Genomic DNA, 25,206 nt, shown 5'->3' with positions numbered 1-25,206 from the left:
GAAGCAATTTAGCACACCTGCACGAGATCATAATCTCTCCGCTCTTACATTTTCTTTCTCAACAGCTATTAAAAAAAGGTTGGTGGGGGGGTGCCTTGAGAATGTAAGGCCTGTTGAGTTCACGCTGCGTTCCCTTGGCAGTAGAAATCAGTGTCAAGTACACCCTGCGGCTCCCAGGAGCTGGAAGAGAGGGTGAGGATGACCCAGCTGTATCCAGCCTCCCAAGGCCACACTCTCCTGGGTGCTGCTCCCCTGGGGCAGGCATTTTTCATTTCCACTGTGTGCACAGGCCATTCTTTCTCTGATCTCTGAACCAAGTTACCAAAACTGCTGCTAAAGCACAGACCAGTGGACCCTCAGTCTATCATCCCTTGACCCTGGCTTAGGAAGGATGTCACAGGACCCGGGGTGGCCTAGTGCAAATCCTGTGCCCCACGGCATGCGGTGGCTAGTCAATTCTCTCCACAAAGCTTTGTCTTCTTCCCGAGAGCCTGGAGGAGCCACAGGATCGGCACTATGGCGGCCAGATCTGAGCCTGGGAGTGGGTGGGGGGAAGGGTGCTGGCCCCTTGGCCTTTGGCTTGGCTCAGAGCCTGCTGTGCTCAGAAGCCTGCGCCAGGTTGCGGTCACCAGGTTAGCAGGAACACAGGCCTGCATTCCACACTCTTTCCCGAGCTCCCAGTTCCAACACTCCAGTGGATCCATTACAGGAGTGGATCCAACTCCAGGGGTGTAAAGATTTCATGGGTTGGCCGTTGGCACCACTGGCAGGTGGCTCTGCAGCTCCTGCTCCTCAGTGAAGAGAGAAGCTGGAGAAGAGACCCATTCTTCACTTAAATCCACTCCAGATCCTGCACATTTCACTTCAAATCAGCAGGCTGGAGTTGCGGAATTTTTCTACTATGGATGAGTGGTCAAAAACGCAAATATTCTTTAGAATAGATTATTAAAACACAAGCACACAAAGCCTCGAAGAAGGGAACAGATTAAAATACAAGAAAGGTAGAAATCACAACACCGAATTTAATAGATTTTTTTAAAAAGCAATGACTTAAACTTTTTCTCTTTAAATAAACTGCATTAAATCAGAAACTCCAGAGTGTTTTGAATCTAATGGTGATATTTACATTTTTTATCTAACACACCCACTTCAGAGGCACACAGTATCTGATTTGTCTTTCCTTATTGCCTTCCCTCCCAAGACAGGCAATTTGCTTTATAAAGACTTTCATTTCAAAAAAGAGCCCGCTCCCCTCTCATTTGGGCTTGGGTTGGAGATAACAAAAGAGCTCTGGGAGGTAATAATTACAGTCATTAGTTCACAAAGGAGGCAGCCACTGGGTGGGGAGGGGAGGCGGGCCAGCGCTGGGGAAGAGCTTTCGAAGGTCCTTTCTCGAATAAGGGAAGAGACTCACGCTCCTAGGGCCGCTGGCCAGGGTCAGTTTCCTTGGTTGACCTATTTCTTGTCAGTGGTTTACCCAGAGATTGCCTTGCAGGCCTGTCAAAGAAGAATGTCTGGTATGAATTTTCCCTGGAGTCCTCCCTTAAGTGTCAGAGGACAAAGAAGAGATGGAAAGAGAGAAGGGAACGGAGAGAAAAATGAAGAATTCGAAAGAAGAAAGGAAAACAACATTGCAACCTTTCATTGCATTTTTGCTGCTCTCTGTTCTGGTCCCACTTCAAAGAGGGGGTGGTGTGGACTTTAGGGAGGGGCCCAATTGTCTCTGTCTCCAGCAACAGGCCAGGCTGCCAGGGCTCTGGTCTGTGGGGCCACTCTGGACGCTTTGATTGAAGAGGACTGGCAAAGAAGCAGAGCTGCTTTTATCCCTCTAAGGCCTCCTGGTGGTGGGTGGACAGATGAGTAGCAGCGGAGGGGGCCAACACCTTAGGTTAGAGATGCCCTTCATTCTCCTCCCTGACAGTACCCTGCAGGGCTGGTCTCCTGGGTGCCTGGACCAGGCCCAGCCCATACCCCAACCATAGCCCTGCAGTCAGTCCACACCACAAAGGTGGCTCCTCCTTCCAGGTCCCAACCCCCACGGAGACCCAGGCAGGAACCCAGGTTAAGGAGCAGGGCCTGAGTGCACTTGGCCTTGGAGCCTCAGTGGGAGGCTTCCTCTCTAGAGGGTGCCCTTTGTAAAAGGAAGAGGTTGTTGGCATCATCACTGGGGACCTTTCAGTGCCAACTGCTTGGGTTAGAGAGAACCTTACCACGCATCGGAGAGCACAGCAATGCATGCTGTTAGCCAGCTGCGCGTGTGCTCTCCCTCCCTCCTTGAATACTTTCCCCACGATCCCCAGCCCAGGGCCGTGGGTGCAGGAGCTGGGGACTCTGGCAGAAGAGATAGAACCCTTCCAGCCAACGCTGTCATCCAGGAAACCACTGCACGTTCTCCCCTCTCCTGTTCCAGGCTGCGCAGACTTGGAGGGCATCACAGCCACAGAAGAGCTTAACCTGAGTTTTTAAATAAAATGCAGTCAACTGAGGAAGGCAAACAGGTTGCCTACCCACCACCATCCCTTCCATTTTAAATACACCAAAACTCAGACTAGGAGAACCTTCAAAATTGGACCGCTCAGCTCAGTGGTGGGACCAGAATTTTTATGTTGTTCATTCACTGAATAGTGTTTGACTCTTTGTGACACCCATGGACTGCAGCACCCCAGGTTTCTCTGTCCTTCACCATCTGCCAGAGTTTGCTCAAACTCAAGTCCATTGAGTCGGTGATGCCATCCACCCGTCTCCTCCTCTGTAAGGAAGCCACCTTGGTTGGGAAGACTCTCTCTCTCTCTGTGTGTGTGTGTGTGTGTGTGTGTGTGTGTGTGTGTGTGAATGTGATAAGTTGGGGCTCTGTGCGTGTGGGCGCTGTGTGTTGCAGGATTTGAAGTCTTGTCTAGAGCCCACATTTGTGTCTACATTACTGGGGCTTTTTAAGTTAGACAGTATGTTCCTTTGGGATGGGGGTAGGGAGCGAAGTTATTCGTTGATGAAAGACAAGGCACCTCCTCCCCTCCCTGGGCCCTGCCACCCGCACAGCTGGGCAGCAGGAACCTGGGCCCTAAGAGGAATCCGGTGGACCACGTCCTTTCCAAGGCATTTCCTTTATTTGATAGCTTTAAAAACCAAAGCAAGGGAAAGCGCGAGTTTGGGATGAAGTTCATCTTCAAAGTCGGCCCCGTCCCCAACCCCCGGGGCTTTGTTCGCTTCTCACGGACTCAACCCCTCAGCGAGGACCCTGCGGGCCTGGCAAAGCCGTTTCCAAGAAAGACGAAATCTTTGAAATCACTCAGAAGGAGAGAGAAGGGGTCGGCGAGTGCTCAGGCGCAGTCGAGTCCACAAGAGGTGTTGCAGAAGTGAACAAAGAGACACACTGGGGGCCGGGGCTAGAGACGCCCAGCCTGGCTGGCTGGTGGGAGAGGAGGACGCCGGAGCGCGGAGACGCCACGGCTGAAGGGCTCTCAGTTGTCTGTCCTCCGAGCACCAGCGGCTGGCCCGGGCAATCGAGGGGCCAGCACAGCGGGCAACCCCTACGAAGGTCAAAGCCGCAGCCCCCGTGCCTGACGGCGCAGCGCCCGAGGGTCCCCCGCTTTGGCCCCGGCAAGCCCCGCAGTCTCGGGCACATCCCGACGGCGCTTGCCGCGGAGCAGCGGGGCTACACCTGCTGAACGAGGCGCCGGCGCTGGGAGGTCTTGCGCAGGAGCCTCCTGTAGTCGTAGGGGTTGGCGGCGGGCCCATTCTCCTCCTCCACGCCGTCCTCCGCCGCCCAGCACCTGCGAGCGAGACCGGGGGCCGAGCGTCAGCGGCGCCAGCGCGCCGCGGCTTCCCCGCCCACCCCGAGTCAGGCGGGTCCTTCTCCCACACCTCCCACCTTCAGTGGGCGTTTAAGAACCGCACGTTCAAAACAGCAGAGCAGTGACCTAACGGATTTGCGGTATTTCCTCAGCAGGTTTGCAAAACTCCTGAGCGAGGAGCAGACGGTTTGGTGGAACCTGGTGAAGCCTAGTTGTTTGAATGACAGCTAAGTAAAACATCAGAAAGGTGAGCTTGGTTTGGCTTGAAATAATTCACAACCAATAAATACTTCAGTCCCTTCTCCTTAAACAGGAAACTGAAGGTGCCTCTATAGACAATCACTTTGCAAAAGCTCAGTTCTTTGTTTTAAAGGAAGTGTGTTAGTCACTCAGGCGTGTCCGACTCTTTGTGACCCATGGACTGTAGCATCACCCTACCCCCCGTCACCCCCAGGCTCCTCTGTCCATGGAATTCTCCAGGCAAGAATACTGGAGTGGGTTGCCATTTCTTTCTCCGTGGGATCTTCCCAACCCAGGGATCGAACCAGGGTTTTCTGCATTGCAGGCAGATTCTTTACCGGCTGAGCCACCTAAATGCTTCCCCCAAATCGGACCAATCACTCAGTTAGATTTTCCAATGTTTCAGCATCTTCAGTGAGGCTGTTGGGCCACCTTCCTGAAGCCACTGCTGGGAAACTCTGCCAACAACTACCTTTAGGTTCTGCAGCTTGCCTGGGGGAAGCAGGGAGCTCCCTAAAATGCAGCATTATTCATCAATCCATTTATTCATGGAGCACCTACTAAGTATCAGCTACCGGTGTAGGTGATGGGTTTTCACAAGTCCCTACTCTACCAGGATTTACAGTCTAGAAGGGGAGGGGACCATGGACAGCTCCAGTACTCTACGCGGTGAGAGTTGCAGGCTGGGAAAGTGAAAGTGAAAGTGAAGTCGCGTCCAACTCTTTGCGACCCCATGGACTGTAGCCCACCAGGCTCCTCCCTCCATGGGATTCTCCAGGCAAAAATACTGGAGTGGGTTGCCATTTCCTTCTCCAGGGCATCTTCCCAACCCAGGGATCAAACTCAGGTCTCCTGCATTGCAGGCATACATTTTAACCTCTGAGCCACCAGGGAAGCCCTGGAGGCTGGGAAACCTTCTACAAAGAAGATGTAGATGGATGGGGGTATATGTGTGTGAGTGTAAGCAATTTCATAGAGGGTGATCAGGAAAGGACTCTCTGATAAGGTGACATCTGATCGGAGACCTGAAGAAGGGGAGGAGGGAGCCAGGCAGATCTCGCAGGGAAAGGCAGTCATTCCAGGATGACAGGAGATCCCCATTATGGTCCTAAGATGACAGTGTGTATATTGTATTCATGGCACAGCAAGGAGGCTGTTATGGCTGGAGTGGAGCAAGGGGGAGAAAAGCAAGGGATGAGAGCAGGAGGAAGGAGGGGACAGAGTGACAGACAGCGTGGAGCTTTGAGACCATGGCAGGGACCCGAACAAGAGAGACACTGGAGGTTTCTGAGTAGCGGAGTGATTCAGTGGAAGTAAACAGGCCTATGAGAAGACTGGGCAGCAGTCTCAGCAAGCCTGAGTAGCTGAGAACTGGTCAGGTTCTGGTCATTTTGGTAGGTCGATCTGGAAGAGTCTACTGAATGGATGTGGGGTGTAAAAGAAAGGAATTAAGAATGTCTCCAAGGTTTTTACCTAAAACAACAATAAAAATGAGGTTGCCACTTAATGAGATGGGGAAGGCTGCTGAAGGAGTATATTTGGGGTCGGGGGAGTTAAAAGATTTAGGTTTCAATTGTGGTAAGTTTTAGACAGTAGATATTCAAGAGGAGATACTGAACAGGCAGTTGGATATATATGCCCTGATCTCAGGGTATTCTCAGTTTGAGAATTTTAGGTAAGTAGATGATATTTAAGATCATGAGAGTATACGTTGATAATACAAAGGATGAGACTCTCCAGTTTTGAGAGGTCAGGCAAATGAAAAGAAATTAGTCAAGGGGAATGAGAAGGAGCAGCCACTGAGGGAGTGTGCAAACCAAGAGAAGTACTTACGGTCCTGGAGGGCAGTGAAGAAAATGTTTGAAGAAAGAATATATTTGTTTATAAAATAATAATTTAAGATATGTAAGATATATAAAATATTCCAACAGATAGTTTGGCCTGAAGCTTCTCTAACTGTCCCCAAAGATCCTTTAGAGCTGTTTTTCTGTTTTGTTTTTTATTTTAAAGCCAAGATCCTATCAAGGTTGATCTACTGCACTTGGTGGTTTATCCCTTTAATCTTCCTTAGTTTAGAAATATGGCGCCTCGGAGTTGCCTGTCAGCATGGTTAAATCAGTATACTTTCTCTCTAGAGCCCAGCTCCTCAGATACGGACGTAAGGATCTTCTATCTGTGATCCTGATGCACCCCTGCATTCATTGCATCTCTCCTTCTTCTAGCACCCAGTGTGGGTGCCTAAAGTCATCAACTCCAAACGCACAAAGGCCAGTGCTCAAATTTTACTTCCATTACTTATTATCTAGGTGACTATATGCAGTATGAAACCTGGCAGGCTTAGCCTCCTCATCTATGAAAAAGGACGGTGAGAGTAACTCCCCCACTCACACCCCCCGCGAGTCCCAGCTCCTAGAAAGAGTAAATGAGATTAAAGACAAGATAAGAGCACAACTGAGCACTCCACTGATGCGGGCTTCCAGCTTCTAGTCTAGTGAATGCTGACTTCACATCCTTAGGTGCCACTGGAATGTCAGGATAGAACAGGTTCACAGCAGATGTGTGTCTGCTGCTGGGGGAGGGGAGAACACACTGGAGAGGATTCAGACTGGCTTGTCAAAATTGGAAGCAACTAAGTCAGTGAGAAGCCAAGTGAGCCAGGATTGAAAGCTCTTGGATGTCAGTTCATGCACACAATGTGGGACTTTGGGCACATCCTTTAATCTCTTGGGCACTTGGTGTGCTCCCATATAGAGCTCTGTTGTTGGACCAGAGCGTCTCTAAGCTCCAACCTGTTAACAGTTCTCGGCTCTGAGATGGAAGAATACATCTTCTTTTGGAGACAAGGGGCAGAAATCATTGTTCAGGTTGGTTCTGGACAAGCCAACAAAGAGAATGACGGCCACCATTTATGGAACAACTCCCTGGCACCATGTCTGGCATTAATCACATCCGAATTCATCATTTCATTTCATCTCTCCAACAACAGGGAGAAGCAACTAGTGAATCCTTTTGCAGATGTGGAAACAGAAGCTTAGAGAGGCCCAGCAACATGAGCAAAGTTACTCAGTAACTAAGTAGCAGAATCGGGAACCAAATCTAAGACTCTAAAGCCTCTTCTCTTAACCACACGTCACATTGTCAAAGAGGTGGGTGAGGCATCTGAGTGCTCTGGGCCACAGGATGTTCACTTAGAATGTTGGAAAACCAGCTTTATATTGCCTGGTGTTGCTCCCATTTTTCATATACCACATGTCCACCTTATTATGTGCCCTCAATTTCAAAACTTTACCAAGAATTTTTTGAGGAAAGAAAAAAAGATTCCCCAAATTCTAAGTGAGCTACAAATGGTTTAAGTTAAATATCAAAGCTGGTGGCAAAGTGAAAATCATATCCAAAACACACATTTCTGTATGAAATTTTCTCCCAAATATTTTTTTTTGGTCTGACATCATCAATTCTGAGAAATTACATAGCATCATCAAGAAACCAGTAAGTAAATAAAATTACATTGTTTAGAGCCTAAACACAGGTTGTGGCTACTATTGAAGACAGGTATTGCTTACAGTTAGTATGACCATCAGAGAAGGCAATGGCACCCCACTCCAGTACTCTTGCCTGGAAAATCCCATGGACGGAGGAGCCTGGTAGGTTGCAGTCCATGGGGTCGCTAAGAGTCGGACACGACTGAGCAACTTCACTTTCACTTTTCACTTTCATGCATTGGAGAGGGAAATGGCAACCCATTCCAGCATTCTTGCCTGGAGAATCCCAGGGATGGTGGAGCCTGATGGGCTGCCGTCTTTGGGGTTGCACAGAGTCGGACACGACTGAAGTGACTTAGCAGCAGCAGTATGACCATATCATTATCATCAAAACTGAGGTATTTTAAAAGGAGATTCTATTGATGATTACACCAAGAAAACAAGTAAACACTGAGATTGTGGTAGAAAAACTGCGATATCTGATTACCTCCATAATCCTTGATTTTACTTTTAAACAATGTGTCAATCACAAGATGCAATATTCAGTAAGAACACTTTGTCATTAAGCTAGCAAGCTTAATCACTTCAGTCATATTCAACCCTTTGTGACCGCATGGACTGTAGCCTGATTAGTCCATACATAAATGAAAGTGCTCTAGAAATGGAATGGTGAGTATAACATTCAAAATGCTGTACTTTTAACATATATTTATTACCTTTCATCAGCTTTGAAACATTGGTTCTGGAGTTCTTGCTGTTGTCTTCGTTCTCTTAAACTAGGGTTGTGGTCCTTTGGTCCAGGATGACTGAGCAAGAACTCCTTATAATAGAAATCCTCCAGATCTAATAATTTCCCCTGACTGCAAATGACCAAACACACCATAGAATCAGGCTGTCCACTCGCCGAAACTTATAAGATACTCAGTTTCTTCATTTAAAGTATTAATATTTACAGTAATCGAGTCATACATGCATGCTAATAGGAATGAGAGAAGTCTTGCGATGTGCAAAAAATAGTACATACCATAAGTTAAAAAGAAAAATCACTCACCTCTTACCTTTAAGAGAGTATATAGCTGCTGGAAATGCTTTTCCAACTTCTACCACATCCAACTTGGCACAAAACTAGCAGCTACCAGATAGTTAGTGATTTAAATACTCATTTGGCCACGGCTCACAACTGTGAGCACTATGAGCACAACTTGGGCCACTATGAGCACAACTTGGGCCACTATGAGGAAAGTTGACCTTTATGTCCCAGCACAACCATTTCCCAGATTTATCCATTGGCCTAAAGATGCACACAGGGCGTCATGATCTTACCTGACTTCCTTCACAGGCAACCCCTGTCCTTCCCTATCTCCTGGTCTTTGGGGGATTAACTTCTGCACTAGATTTTAATTTCTGCACATGACACACATGCAGGGGTGTGTCCCCAACCATTTTCATTCGTGGATCTACTCAAGCTATGCTTCCGGTTCCTGGGTACTCTGTAATCTGACGGGACTTCATCCGAGGTCAAGAGGTAAAGGTCTGGAAAACTACCAGGTGTTACAGTCCTTTGGGGAAAAGCTCTTTCAAGTTCAGATAACCAATTTGCAAACACATTTTCAGAATGCCACCAATTCATAAACAGGGAACTCTGTGTCCACTCATGCTTCTCAGAACTCTCAATTGTTTTGAGCACTGTCTGGAAATTAGTTGATTGAAATAGTGGGATGATATTAAAAGCGTGGACTGAAATGTTACAGGGAAAGGGAAATAGTTTGAATTGAAGTAGGCCACATACACAGGTGTCAGAAACCTCATCTTCCTGACAAATCCATAACCATTATATTAATAAAATGTAAGATTTAGCGCGTGTTGAAGAACAAAAAAGTACAAAGGAGTTTGGGGAAAGAAAGCTCATGAACATGAGCATGTTCAAATAGCTCAATCAAAACCATAGTAATGGGACAAGAAAGGACAATTCTGTATTGGATGGCACAATTTATTCAAAACTGTCTTGAGTCCGCAGCATATGTACCATGCACTGCGTTTCTGCTTGCGCTCAGTCCTAAGTCACGTCTGAGTCTTTGGGACCCCGTGGACTGTAGTCCGCCAGGCTCCTCTGTCCATGGGATTTCCCAGGTAAGAATACTGGAGTGGATTGCCATGCCCTTCTCCAGGGAGGTCTTTCCCAACCCAGGGATCAGATCTGTGCCTCTTGCATTGGCAGATGGATTCTTTACCACTGAGCCACCTACTGCTCTGGGTTTAGCTCAATATATGTTTCCAATAGGCAAGATCTTATAGATTACATATAAACTCCATATTTAAACATTTATTGATAGCACAACACTTTCCAAATCTATGCATATAAAATAGGTGGCCTTTAAACATAATTTGAACATATAGATTTATATTTTGGTTTGATGAGTTATTAAAATTTAAAAATAATAATTACCTATCTTTCCTTGGTCTTCGTTTTTCTTCTTGGATTGATTTCTAAAGGGAACAGAATAATTAAAAATAATCTATATAATATTGTGATCTTAATATAAGTAATGGATATATTACTATAGTATTAATATATAAGATTATTTTTCACTGGGTTCTAGCTCAAGATATTTGAACTTTTATATTTACATGTTGAAAAGAGTATATATGTCTTTTAGGCTAAGGAAACAAATACTGCAAACAAGCTGAAGATATTATAATTGTGGAAACACTAATGTAAATCAATCAAGTTGATTGACACCTTAAAAATGCAAGATAATAAAAATGGCAATTATTAATAATAATGGTTTGTCAATAGGAAGGGTTTTCCCAAGTTATCTTTATAGATACACCAAATCACTTTTTTCTCATCGTTTATCATTTTAATACCCTAAAACGTTAGATGAGTCAAAAAGTTCATAGTTTGCTTTCTTCTTATTGGTTGGTATTGTAGCCAGTGGATGAGGTAGAAGTGAATGCTTACCTGCATCAAGTCTGGGAGTGGATCATTCTGGAAATAACAATGTAAGGGGCAGGACACCAAAGACATTCCTGTCCTTAACATTTCCTTTTAACTTCACATTCCTGACCCAGAGCCCTAGTCTAGGAGGTGCTTACAAACAAGGACGTACCAGCAGAGAGGTACAATGGCCTCCAGCACTTCAGCTAACGAGCCCCTGGGACCAGGGTGGTGTTCCTGCTTTAATCTGAGAGGTCCTGCCTCCTTGATCCATTATCTGAAAAAATGTCTCTCTTGTTCTCAACAGCAGTTTTCTATAATCTGAAGAGATGCTGAATGATGCTGAGTATCAGAGATCCTCTTTCTATAGCCAAGAATCAAATACTGCTCTGCTCTGGCAAGGACCACATTTTCTTCTGGATCAGTATTTCTGTCTGGGAGATACTATGTACAAGTTGGTTCTCAGTTACTGAATTCTTAGAGGAAGAAATATTGTCTGCACTGTTTTTTCGCTCTCATCTGTGCTAGAGTACGCTTATGAAATGTAATTCTGTGGCATATTTTTCCCAAAATTATTTAAAATGGCTTATAATAGAAGCAATTATGTAGTCAAAGAGATAAAATAGGAGCTGTAAATAAGGAACAAAGAGAGATAAATCTGAACTTTAAGACAGAGCTTTACATTTCATTGTCTCTTAGTTTCCTAGGCTCTAGGGCTAAAGTTAGGGATCTATGTGATGGCATTCTTCATCATGAAGAAGGATACTGTACCACCTAGAAGAGGATTTAATAGGCATTTTATCACTGGGGGCCTTTATATTAGGGGCACTTACATACTCATCTCAGAGATATTGCAGGTTTGGTTCCAGGCCACAGCAATAAAGCGAGTATCATAATAAAGCATGCCACACAATTTTATTTTGGTTTCCTGGTGCATAAAAGTTACATTTACATGGGACTTCCCTGGCAGTACAGTGGTTGACTCTGCACTTTCAATGCAAGAGATGTGAGTTAGACCCCTGGTTGGGGAACTGAGATCCCACGTGCTGTGTGGTATGGCCGGTTTATGCTGTGTGCGTGAGTGCTAAGTCGCTTCAGTCGTGCCCGACTCTGCGACCCTACGAACTGTAGTCTTCCAGGCTCCTCTGTCCACGGGATTTCTCCAGGCGAGATACTGGAGTGGGTTGCTATCTCCCATTCCAAGGGATCTTCTCGACCCAGGGATCGAACCCACATCTCTCTTGCACTGGCAGGAGGGTTCTTTACCACTAGCACCACCAGGGAAGCCCAGTTTATACTACACTATAGCCTATTATAAAGTGCACAATAGCATTATGCCTAAAAAATGCATCCCTTAATTTAAAAATTTAAACATATTTTATTGCTAAAAATGCCTTTAAAATGCTGGTAGAGGGTCTTAAATATTTCAAAAATTACCAAAATGGGACACAGAGACAGGAAGTGAGCAAATTGTGTTGGGGAAACGGTGCCAATAGACTTTCTGAATGGTTTCCACAAAACTTCAACTTGTAAAATACAAAAAAACAGTACCTGTGAAGCACAATAAAATGAGGCATGTTTGAATTGCTAAGACCAATGATGTCTTGAATTAGGCTTTTTAAATTATATTTTAATTTTTATTTATTTATATTTTGGCCACACTGCATGACCCGCAGTATCTTAATTCCCTGACCACAGACTGAACCCATGCTCCCTGCATTAGAAGTATGGCATGTTAACTGCTGGACCACAGGGAAGTCCTCAATTAAAGTTTTGATATGACAAATTGCAAACCTGAAATTTAAAATGCAAATAAAGAACCAAACATCCTGTGGCAGGTTCTTGCCAAACCAGGGTAAAGAAGAAAGACAAGGAAACAGAGATGACTAAGAATGAGATCTGGTGAGGACGTATTCTGAGGAAGCTTTTGAAAGAACAGAGGTCTGAGCTCAGCAGACTCTGAAGAAACCCTTCCTTGGCCACTGCATTTTACACCTTCTCCTTCCCATGTGACATAAAGAAATTTGCTTTATGGTAAAACTTGAAAATTCACCTCCATTACAACATGATGGACACACTCTTACTTTCCTTTTGGAAATACATGAATGCATTATGTATTCAGAGGTCTTCACAAGGATTAAGACAGTAGCCAAAATGCAGACATTAAAAAAAAGGGACCTGGGAGTGATCAAACCACCCACTACTATGGTTCGGGGAAGACTCCAGAAAAATAATGGGACCAGAAGGGGCTTGTGATGGGACTGTGTCCATCACTCATTTTTTGAGGAAGCTGTTGGCCCTGAGTCATTTTGCTGATGGCCACACAATTTCTGGAAGTTAGAGCAGACACCACACCCCGTGAGAACAGAGCGAAGTATTCAGCTAACATTCTCTCCTCAAAGCCATGATTCAACAGCAACATTTCCTAGATGTAGGAGGTTAAGAGAATCCCATCACAGAAGAGAGCTGGTATTGGTGTGAAGGCAGCTGGGATGATCACAGTCAATGGCAATGTCCAAGGAGAAACAAAAGCTGTATCAACAGGCGAGACACCTGTCAGCACAGCTGCTCATGTCAGGCAAGCACAAGGGGTGTCATGTCCACAGTCTGGCAGCGCCGAGAATCTTCTCTAAATATGTCCTGTGTTTTTTTTAGCAAATAGGCTCATGATGAGCAACAATGGGGCTATAAGAAGGAGCAAAGTCTCTGTCTTCCTGGAGCTTTTAGTCCACAGGGGAGAGTCAGACAGGAAACACACAGATACATATTTATACCTGCTATGAAGAAATATGAAGCTGGGCCAGGCAAATACAGAAGCAGGTGCTGCTTCAGATACGACTGTCAGGCAGGTTCTTTGATAAGCACAGATGTGAATAAAGTACAAACATTTTTGCTGACTACAGTGGCCTGGGTCATGAAAAGAAGGCCTAAAATATGCAGCATATTTTAGAATGATGTTCATGAAAACCATTTAAAAGTACAGAATATGTTTTAATGTTTAAAGGGGATGGGGCTCCATCACAGCTTAAATTTCACTTAATGTGTAACCTCCCCAAATCCAGCTAAACATGAGCCCATGGTGTGTTTTTACTTATAATAATATACTAGTTTTCTATGTTTTATGTTTCATTGCAGCCACAGATTTCAAGAGTCAGGGCTATAAAACAGATTGCAGTCACTGATAATTTAAGATGTATGAAAATACTTTATATTAATTTAAAAAATAACAGTATGATGACAAAGTAATCTTCTTGGGATTTGGGACTCACTTGTGAGTCAGCTATATATATTTAATATATATACTGATTTACAACATTGTAAATCAACTATATTTCAATTAAAAGTTGTATTTTGAAAATAATTTAAAAAATAAAGTGAAATTGTGGTGATGGTTGTACAACTCTGTTTTTACACTGAAAAACATTTAATTGTATACTTTAGATGGATAAATTATATGGCATGTGACTTACATCTCAATAAAACCTCTGTGCCTGCATATGCGTGTGTGAGCCTGGACCTATAGTATATAGGTCTCTGTGTGTGTGTATATGTGTATCCATAGTATGTAGATGTGCATATGCACACACACACACACACATACATATACATGTATGGGTGCCTTTGTCCATCACATAGAATGTGTAAAATGAACACTAGGCATTTTGATATTTGAGTTTGGAGAGAGGGGGAGGTCTGAGCCAGAGACCAGGATTCAGGAATTGGTAGAAACTGAGGTCATGGCAGCTGATGAGAATGTCTGAAGATAATGGGATGAGAAGAGAATCTAAGATTGAATCCCAGGCAACACCAAGGAGAACAGGACCCTTCCAAAGAAACTGGAGAGAAACCACCAGAGAGAAGGAAGAGGACTAGGAGAGGGCTGGCCTGGAAGTTAAGCTTCATTTGATACCGCGGAGATAGACAATTCCAATTCACAGGAAACCTTCGCTGGGTTCTGTGGGACATGGAGAATTGTTGCTCTCTCAACCATGCAGGGGGAAGGGGAAGGGAATAAGTATTCCAAATAGAAGGACCAGCAGGAGCAAAAGACTCGGGGGCATGGGAGGCTGTGCAATGGCAGAGATGCCAGTAGGTAACTCTGGTCAGTGGGGCTGGGAGGAAGAGCTGTCCCTGGTCCAACAAGGAAGGCATCTGGATTTCATGCAGGAGTGGCCAGGCTATTAAAGGCGCTATGCAGGGCGAGATGGACTACAGAGGCTGAGATTAGAAGCAATTAGGTGGGGTCTGAACTATCCAGGTGAGGAATGAGATAGTCTGGAATAAAGTAGTTGCCAAGGTGGCCAGAGGAGGATGAATCAGAGCCAGCCTTTGTGGGGAGAAGACACGCTTTCGAGTGACTGATCCGATGTTGGGTTTGAGACAGCAGGCAAGACTCAGGCTGCCCCCCAGTTTCCTGGTGTAGGTAACCAGGTGGATGGTGGATTAATGGAAGAACAGGAATCTGAGAGGAAGGACAGGCCGGTGGGGGTGATGCCAAGAGCTCCCAGGCTGCTCACTATGACTCAACAGATGTGGAATCAGAAGACCTGAGTACAGGGAATGGCCCTCAGCGCTCAGAAGTGACTCATCCATGTCTCAGAATCCTGATCCAGGAGATGGGGATGCCACCCTTCAGGCTCTTTCTAGAATTCGATCTCACAATGCTCGTGAATACACATCACTCTGAACCTAGAATTTAAAGGGTCCTCGATAAGTATCTCCTTCTCCCCGTCCCTTCCTTGGAGACTCACCCTTTCACGCTAAGGTCCCTCTCTGGAGAGCTCCTGCTGTGATGCTCTTCTCTATCTGAGTTGATATTTGCATATCGGTTCAGATTCAAGGACTAGCAGAGAAAACTCCTAGGAGGCCACAGGCCTGTGGGGAAGGGGTGGACCCTGAGGAAGAGAGACTAGAGGACAGGCAAGTATCCAGCTCATCAGCCAGGGAGGGGCCAGGAAGGAGAAGCCAACGAGTGTCTCCCTCAAAGAGCCCTCCCTCTTGACAGGACTGTGTGGTCAGTTTCCTTACTGGCCAGTAGAGGAGACACTACAGCTCCCATCTGATAATGAGATCAAGCCAGTGGTGGCTCAGAAGGTTAAGAATCTGCCTGTAATGCAGGAGACGCAGGTTCAATCCCTGGGTGGGGAAGATGCTCTGGAGAAGGGAATGGCTACCCGCTTCAGTTTTCTTGCATGGAGAATTCCAAGGACAAAGGAGCCTGGCGGGCTGCAGTCCATGAGCTCACAAAGAGATGGACATGAACAACTAAGCACCTAACACACACACTTACATGAAGCAGAGAATAGTATGTGGAGTCTTCAGAGTTATTTAGTGTTTTGGGTTTTCGGGGCCGCCTTGGGGGTCTCAGTATTTTTGGCTCCTCTCCTTTTGAGATACCTACAAGAAAGGTGATCATAAATAAGGACTCCATTATCAAAGGTATTATTAAGCAATGTTTTCCTTTAAGGTTAAAGAACAAATTATATATATACAACTGGGGCTAAAACTGATAGAAGAAATTCCTTTGTTGCTCCCACCAACCCTTATCATAATCCTCACCACATGCTTCCTTCCAATTGTCTGATGATCTAGGACTTTGAGAAGTAAGGGGAAGAGGAAGGAAAGAATTGCAGAGTTTGGTAACATGGAATAGCAGCTCAGAGGATGAGTCGGGTGGGCAAGGAGAAAAACTGCCATAAAATCTTAGAAAAGGAGGATAACGCTCACAGAATCCCCTGTTGCTGGCCTTAAACAGTGACCCACCTCTCTATCCATTCATCTACTCATCCACCCATCCATCCATCCACACACTGCATGATCCTCAGTCTAAAGCACCACCTCATATCATGGCCCAAATCAAGGGACTGCTAGTCTGTAGGCGGGCCTCTTTTCTAAAAGTCTAATCTAGTCTTTCATCAATATTTAGAATCTCAAACTACTAGGATGTTCAGACTGGACTTTAAAAATGCTGGGAAAGAAAGAATTAAGTTTGTCCTCCTTCCCTTACTCTTCCACAGAGCCAAGTTCTCAAATCTGTAGCAGCATCATCAGAGCTCCTGATGGTCTTCACACTTGGCAGTCAGTGCTCCTTACAAATGGCTTTTTATGCACAGAACTAACAGGTCTCTTGGGGCTTCCCTGGTGGCTCAGACGGTAAAGAAATCTGCCTGTAACGTGGAAGGCCTGGGTTTGGTCCCTGGGTCGGGAAGATCCCCTACAGAAGAGAATGGCTACCCACCCCAGTATTCTTGCCTGGAGAAGCCCATGGACAGAGGAGCCTGGCAGGCTACAGTCCATGGGGTTGCAAGGAGTCAGACAGGACTGAGTGACTAACACTAGGCCTCTTACAAAGAATTTCTGTCTACATTTCATGATTCTTGATCTCCATCCCTGAGCGCATCTGTGCAGGAATGCCTGCACGAAAAATATTTTAAAGTTGGGCAAGGAGTGGGGTGAAGGTGCTTAGTGGGGAATGGCCTATATTCAACAGATATCTGAGCACACATTTTCTAGCAGGACTTTAAGGGTATCACTAGCTCATTACTGCATATAATAATGGGGCAACAATAATTCCTAATCCTCAGAGGTAGAAATACACAGAGAAACGGAATTGTTCCAAATCTTTCTAATCAAATCAAGTCAAATCTAATCAAATCAAAGAATATCTCATACTTATATGTGTAAGCAGCCATGACTGCCAGCATAAAACAACTCTAACCAGGATGGAGACTCACAGACAGCTAACTTCCTAGTCCCAGCCACAGCCCACTGTGTGAATAAACTTATCACAAGAGCATTCACATCCTAATGTTATCCACCTCATTCATTTTTAAATGTATGGGAAATTGCTGGATGACAAAGATCAGCTAGTTGGTGTGGAACAACGTGGACCAGAGAAGAGCAGGACAATCATTCATTACGTTACTTTTGGAATAAAACAAAAGAAAATGAGATCTTGATACATGAGATCACGTTTATAGATGCCAGAGAGAAAATTTTTAAAGTAATGAATTCAAAAGAATCCTGGAATGTATGGGATGGTCACATTTATATAAAATTATAAACATGCATGAGGGAATGAGCATATTACAGATATAATCTCAAAAGGTGTTGAATTTTCAGAATTTCTGATTAATTCTTATATCTTGCAGAATTAACTTTTTTCTTCACCAAGATAATGTGAAGCTTGGGCTGAATTATCTTAAGAGGTGTCTTCCCTTCAGCTATGATCATATAATGTGGGCAGCCAGTAGGTGAAAATTATTGAGGAATGTACTCAATAGAGTATGATCATTCAGATTAAACCTCCCCAGAATATTTAGTATTTTTTTGCCCTTGAGGTTATCAGCATACAAATATTTCAGAAAGGCACAAGTTTATTTTGCCTTCTAAAGTTTTGTTCCTTTGGGGGCATACAAACATTGCCTGCCAACATCATCCTAACTCCTTAATTATAAAAGTGACATGAACATTTATAATCACAAATTACCAGCAACACATCAATGTTGGCAGTAGAACAATTAGGTTTGTGAGCATTCTGGGTGACGTGCATGATACATATTAGCTCTTAAAGGTTGTTGCTATATTAAATAGCCAGAAGGTAAAACACTTATTTATATTGTAGTTCCACTAATAATTTCATTAAGTGTTTGAGTCTGTCAGGAATGCACATTTAAAAAATAATGAAAGGACAAATATCAACATTTTGCATTCAGAAGGCAGAAGACAGACTTAAAACTCATTGCCAATATTTGCTCTAGAAAATTAATTTCAGCATTATTCTCATTTCATAATAATTATACTATTTTACTTAAGTAAACATGCAGAATATAATTTGCCGAAGTATCACATGTCTAAATCAGATATTAGCAGCATAGAAATGCATTGGTGTTACTGTTTCTTCCTTAAGAAATCTGTTTTTCAGTTCTGGTAAATTTCTATTCACAAATGGACAGTCTGTGAACTTGAAGCAATATAAGGACCCAGAGGAAATCTTAGAAGGGAGGAATGCTCATGGCTATGTGTTAAAGGCAGGATTCACCATAGTTTGGATTGCAACTTGCCTTCGGGAAGCTGCTCTCTCTGCCTTTCACCTTGTCTGCCCTTCAGCCAGGCTAGGTGCGCTTGGAGAGAACTGCGTGCCGATTCCGAGCTTGTGTAGATGATTCAGTCCCTCTGCGCTCCTTGCTGCCTTGCACTGCCTCATGCTCTGAGTTCCCAGAGATATTTTCACTTCTCTTGCTCGTTCCAGATCCGACCACTTGTTTTCCTTCCTTCCTTCCTTCTTTGGAGTTTTCCTGAGGTGATGCGTTACAAGGGCAGGTGCCTCTGCTCAAAGTATCCAGAGCACTTCAGGCGTGCCTTAGTGTTCACTGGATCTGTCTCCAGGCTCCCTGTGACCTCCTCAGAAGGCAGCTGCCAGCCCCACCCCCATCTGAACCTGCTCAACAATTACTTTGGCTCTTCCTTTCCTTTTTCCTTTTCCCCCCTTTGATGTGGACCCTTTGAAAAGTCTTCTGAATTTGTTACAATATTGTTCCTGCTTTATGTTTTGGTGTTTTGGCCACAAGGCATATGAGATCTTAACCCCCCCACCAGGGATCGAATTTGCTGCCCTCTGCACGGGGAGGCAAAGCCTTAACCACTGGACTGCCAGAGAAGTCCCCCTTTGGCTCTTTTTTCCACCAGCTGACCACCGATGCCCCAGAGCCAAGTCAGATCTGTCCTCCTACAGCTCATGGGCTTTGAGCTCTCTGTCCCCTCAGATTTGAGAACTCTGCATCAGGATCTCGTAAAGTGAGCATTTAGCTTTTCACTTACAGTCTTAGGTTTGGGGAAGAGGTGCTCCCAGCCTGCCCCTCACATTCTCTTCTAAATTAAGGTCTCAGGAGAAACAGGGGAGAATGAAGCAGCTCTGCTTGTGTGGTGAGACCCACGGACGTCCCCTCTGAACCACCATCTGTCTCTTGGAAGTGCTCACTACCTATCTGTCATTTACTCCCATCTCCTCTGTTGGGCAGAGGTCATGGATTAGAATCCCCAGAGGCTAGTGAGTTTTGTTCTGGTCCATGGAGTTAGCGTCTCCCTCACTCCCAGCCATCCTGCATACATACAGGAGCACACCCCACCAGAAACACAGGGGGAACGCACACAATGATGCTCACAGTGGCTGAAGAGTGCCGCCTGTGCTGAGTCTCACACCGAGCCGTGAGCACATGTCCTGCGTATGACCATCCACGGGACTAAGAAGATAGTCACACAACAAAAATACATGCTTACTTGGCTGAAGAATAAGGAAAACTCAGGGGTGGCATTTAAAAGACCCCCAATAACCTCTTGGTTTTTTTTTTCAAGATCATATTGGTCTTAATCTACCAGAAAAAAATATTTAAGTATATAGCCTGAGGTGAAAACCTACATTAACTTTTTTTCATAAGAGCCAAATTTTAGAAAATTATTTATTGACTGTTAGTCATTTTTTCCAATTGGCCTTTTAAAAAACACAGAATTCAGTTCAGTTCAGTCACTCAATGTCCAACTCTTTGCGACCCCATGAACCACCAGCACGCCAGGCCTCCCTGTTCATCACCAACTCCCGGAGTCCACCCAAACCCATGTCTATTGAGTCAGTGATGCCATCTCATCCTCTGTTGTCCCTTCTCCTCTGGCCCTTAATCTTTCCCAGCATCAGGGTCTTTTCAAATGAGTCAGCTCTTCCCATGAGGTGGCCAAAGTACTGGAGTTTCAGCTTCAACATCAGTCCCTCCAATGAACACCCAGGACTGATCTCCTTTAGGAGGGATTGGTTGGATCTCCTTGCAGTCCAAGGGACTCTCAAGAGTCTTCTCCAACACCACAGTTCAAAAGCATCAATTCTTCCATGCTCAGCTCTCTTTACAGTCCAACTCTCATATCTGTACATAACCACTGGAAAAACCATAGCCTTGAGTAGACAGACCTTTGTTGACAAAGTAATATCTCTGCTTTTTAATATGCTGCCTGCTGCTGCTGCTGCTGCTGCTGCTGCTGCTGCTGCTGCTGCTGCTGCTGCTGCTAAGTTGCTTCAGTCATGGCTGACTCTGTGCGACCCCACAGACGGCACCCCACCAGGCTCCCGCATCCCTGGGATTCTCCAGGCAAGAACACTGAAGTGGGTTGCCATTTCCTTCTCCAATGCATGAAAGTGAAAAGTGAAAGTGAAGTCACTCATGTCCCACTCTCTGTGACCCCATGGACTGCAGCCCACCAGGTTCCTCTGTCCATGGGACTTTCTAAGCAAGAGTACTGGAGTGCGTTGCCATTGCCTTCTCCAAATATAAACTGCCTAGGTTGGTCATAACTTTCCTTCCAAAGAGTAAGTGTCTTTTAATTTCATGGCTGCAATCACCATCTTCAGTGATTTTGGAGCCCAGAAAAATAAAGTCAGCCACTATTTCCACTGTTTCCCCATTTATTTCCCATGAAGGGATGGGACCAGATGCCATGATCTTCGTTTTCTGAATGTTGAGCTTTAAGCCAACTTTTTCACTCTCCTCTTTCACTTTCATCAAGAGGCTCTTTAGTTCTTCTTCACTTTCTGCCATAAGGGTGGTATCATCTGCATATCTGAGGTTATTGATATTTCTCCTGGCAATCTTGATTCCAGCTTGTGCTTCCTCCAGCCCAGTGTTTCTCATGATGTACTCTGCATAGAAGTTAAATAAGCAGGGTGACAATATACAACCTTGACGTACTCCTTTTCTGGTTCCTATTTGGAACCAGTCTGTTGTCCATGTCCAGTTTTAACTGTTGCTTCCTGACCTGCATATAGGTTTTTTCAAGAGGCAGGTCAGGTGGTCTGGTATTCCCATCTCTTTCAGAATTTTCCACAGTTTATCGTGATTCACACAGTCAAAGGCAAAACACAGAACAGAAGAATACTATCTGGTTTTAAACAAGCAACATTTAGCCTTTCTGGTTTTCCCCACCTCCCCGCCCTGCTCATACTTTGTAACAATAGGATAGGTGGTTCCTCTCAAGGTAAGGTGAAACACATCAATATTTTTAAAAACCCATTATTCCTTCTGAGGGCATGTCTGGTCACAGGCATGACCTTAGGAGATGACAAGCAAGCTTTTGGTGACATAAGACAGTCTGGCAGCAAAGATGACCCATTGGAGATGGCATTCTAGTGTTCTCCAACCTGGAGGGGAAGCCCTGTACAGGCTTCAGGAATGTTACTCAGTAGGGCATCCACCCTACTGCGGAGCAAGCACTTGGTCCCCCCCCTCCACCTTGGTCTCCTGGCTTCATGCAGGGGTCCCCAAACATTTGGGCAGCAGGGACCAGTTTCGTGGAAGATGATTTTTCCATGGATGGTAGGGAGAGATGAATGGTTTCAGGATGATTCAAGGGCATTACATTTATTGTGCACTTTATTTCTATTATTATTATTATTACATCAACTCCACCTCAGATCATCAGGCATTAGATTTTGGAAGCTGGGGACCCCTGCTCTACAGCTCTGTATTGGATGCTCTTGTTAGTGAACCACTCAACACGGGGGAAGATTAAGTGACTTATTTACAGGATTCTCATTCCAATTCTGCCGTCTTGTATCCCGTAGCTAGATTAGCTAGCAGTTTGCCAAGGTTCTTTGAAAAATGATTTTTAAGGGCTGTTTATATTCCATATATGAATGTGTCATTACTTATTAATCATTTTCTTATTGCCTAATTTTATTTTTGGCCATGTACATAATTTTTCTCTTTCAGCTCTGATTAGCTCCTTAGGCTACGTTCTTATAAGTGGGTTTACTGGGAGAATGATAGAAACTATTTCAAAGCTTTTCTTTACATATTGCTAAATCGCTTTCTGAAATGTTGAGTCTTTAGACTCACCATTAGTGTTTGCGGATAATTAAACTAGCCCATTCTCATCACTGTCATATATTTTTTCATCTCTGCCATCGTGATGAGTAAAAAACAGTAATTTGTTTTAATTTATATTTTTAATTTCTAGAATGATTCTGTATATGCTTGCTTTCCATCTGCATATGTTCTTCTATAAATAAATCAATGTCTTGTGCCCATTTTTCCATTGAGTTAGTGTTTTTCTTAACAATTTATGAGGTCATTCTACATCACATATGGCAACCGTTTTTCCACTTGTTCTAAATATTTCATCCAGATAGTCTGTAGCTCTTTAACTTGAAACAATGCTTTCTAATCTCTAGAAGGTTTTAACATTTACACAGTCTAAATTGACCACTATTTTTCTCTGTAATTCCTTTTATTACTTCTTCTCATGCTTTGTTGGCTCCTAAGCAGAGACTGTGAAATAGTCAGTTCATGTTATTTGGTTTCTCTTAATTTATTTCTCACATTTAAATCATTAACATTTAAATCATTAATATGTCTGTTAATATTGGGGTATTCTGTATAAGGTAAGACTTTTATTTATCCTCCTCAAATCAGAAAAATTTAAGCATTATCAGAAAATGTAATTTGGTTCAATTCTGGTATTTGGGAGTTTATGTACTAGCCCAGTATGTCTAGTGATAATAAATTTTTTTAAATATACTAGATATTTAAGAAGGTATTTTCTCTATGTGGTATGAAATTATAAATAAACTATGTGAATTTACTTTGTTGACTATATTATTTTATCAAATATGCTATGTAATTTCCCTTTGAATTGATCTCATGTCGCTAAGTAATATGGTGTCAAAATATGTTAAAAAAAACTATTTTCAGTGCTGCAGACATGCTTAGTCTTTTTTTTCATGCATTTTAAAATATGAAATTTAACAGGAAGTTAGAGAGAAATATACTGTTCATTGCTTGCTGCTTCCATGGAAGCTCCATGTCTTCTGTAGTTTAGAACAGATAAAAATTATAGAATGAGAAGACATAATTTGGGTGCAAAAAATTTATCTGTTTCCATTTAAAGCTTCTAAGTCAACTGTTTTGCCAGAATTAAATCCATTAACTCACCAAAAATCAATAACCCAGTGTAAACCTATGTTAGGCAAATTGATCTTTTATGTTAGCATTTAATATAATTAAAATGATAAACATAAATGATACTCACTGAATTGTAAGGTTGTAAATAAAATCATTTGTTTTTGGATACTGAAGGTTGTTGTTATGAAAGATTTGGGGGGAATTAGTATTACTTCCTTTTTTAAAGATTTTTAAATGTAGACCATTTTTAAAGTCCTTTTTGAATTTGTTTCAATATTGCTTCTGTTTTACGTTTTGGTGTTTCAGCGGCAAGGCATGTGGGATCTTAGCTTTGCAACCAGGGATCGAACTGACACCCCCTGGATTGGAAGGCGAAGTCTTAATCACTGGAAGTGATTAAGATAATACTAGGACTGAAGTCCTAGTATTATTTCTAATGAAGGCAGAATAGTAGCAAATAAGTTTAGGAAGACAAGTGTTCACTGGAGCATGTTGGGTGTGAAGCAATATAACTTCTGATCTCTTTACTTTCTACTCTTAATTTAAAATATGCCTATAAAATATATGAACCAACATTATTTGAGCTACTTGGCCTTCATATGAATGTAAATATATTTACAGATACATGTAAAAATATATTCTTGGATAGTTTGCAAAATGCATTTCTAGGGGCCAGCATTTAAAATGCTAGGCATACCTAAAAAAATATAAAATCTGCACCATAACACCTGAAAATATTAGGACTACTACATGAATCTAGATGCCATAAAAACTTAGAAATAAACAGAAGCAACACAAAAGTATTTTCATTCTATCTGCTCTGTGTAGGCATGGCAAGGGGCTGCCATGATGCAGAGCTGAATTTACGGATGCTATTATGCAGTGAAGCATGGGGATTACGGTAGTGCCCATATTTGTTAACCTTGCAGCCCATTAAAAAATTATAGCCTGTTGGACAGTCATAGCCTCTTTGTGAAAAGAGAGAAAGAAAATATGCTTTTGTGTTACCAGGGTATATTTTTCCTACAATTAATCTTTTTCTTCTCTTCACAATGGTCAACACAAATTGCCAGGTTCACCGTAATTAAGAAGAAAAACATCTCCCCCCGAAAAAAGAGCAACTCTGCATATTATTCAAAGAAATAGTGCGATGTCATTGTACACTTCTGAATACAACATCATAGACTCTGTGATCAAATGGCCATTCTCCAGTTATATAAATCCTGTACCATATTTCTCTCAAGGAAAATGCAGGTGCAGTTAGGTCCTATCAAATTCAGTGTATAACAATTTTATTAAAACAAAGACATAAAACAAGCAGTTGGTTGACTATTTTATTTTTAAACTTCATACTTAGTTTATACTTAGTTCCTCAGTTTTCATTTGGACATTATTTACTGGTTTAGTGAATGGGGGAAGAGTGTGACTTAGGTTGATAAGAAGAAATTTTAATAGTGCATCTAGGTCTGTGAATCTGAACCTTCTAGATTCATACCTTCTACTTAATGTACAGATTTCAACAGAAGAAATAGATAAGTTTCACTTGTTTGTTCCCTCGTCAAAATTGTACCTTGCTCTCTGCCTCCCACCCTCAACTTCATCCCTTTCTATTTCCTCCTGATGTCCTAAGCCAAATTCTAGTTAAAGTGTATATAAAGGAGGGAAAAAGAAAAAAACAAAAAGAATGAAATCAGAAAAGGTAGGAGATATATGGAATATTCTGGAAAAGTGTGTATCAACATATAAAAAAGTGAACTGAAATGAAGGTTCCTGCGAAGATAGAACACAGTCACTTCAAATCTTCCACAGAA

General features: G+C 43.3%; 1 protein-coding gene across 1 annotated transcript in view; it reads right to left on the bottom strand.

The window, feature by feature from the left end:
* Window positions 1–3,082: 3,082 nt before the first annotated feature.
* MYO3A (myosin IIIA) overlaps window positions 3,083–25,206 on the bottom strand; it is a 171,578-nt gene continuing 149,454 nt past the window's right edge. The window contains exons 31-34 of the mRNA XM_027976633.3: window positions 15,742–15,848; window positions 9,960–10,000; window positions 8,230–8,373; window positions 3,083–3,770 (exon numbers count right to left, since the gene is read on the bottom strand). Coding sequence (XP_027832434.1) covers window positions 3,653–3,770; window positions 8,230–8,373; window positions 9,960–10,000; window positions 15,742–15,848 — 410 coding nt within the window. The 3' untranslated portion in view covers window positions 3,083–3,652. The remainder of the gene's footprint in view (window positions 3,771–8,229; window positions 8,374–9,959; window positions 10,001–15,741; window positions 15,849–25,206) is intronic.

Source organism: Ovis aries, chromosome 13 (genome assembly GCF_016772045.2).
Source record: "Ovis aries strain OAR_USU_Benz2616 breed Rambouillet chromosome 13, ARS-UI_Ramb_v3.0, whole genome shotgun sequence".
In the NCBI taxonomy this organism is placed as follows: Eukaryota; Metazoa; Chordata; class Mammalia; order Artiodactyla; family Bovidae; genus Ovis; species Ovis aries.
Note: the sequence above shows the minus strand (reverse complement) of the source record. Positions and strands in the feature narration are given on the sequence as shown.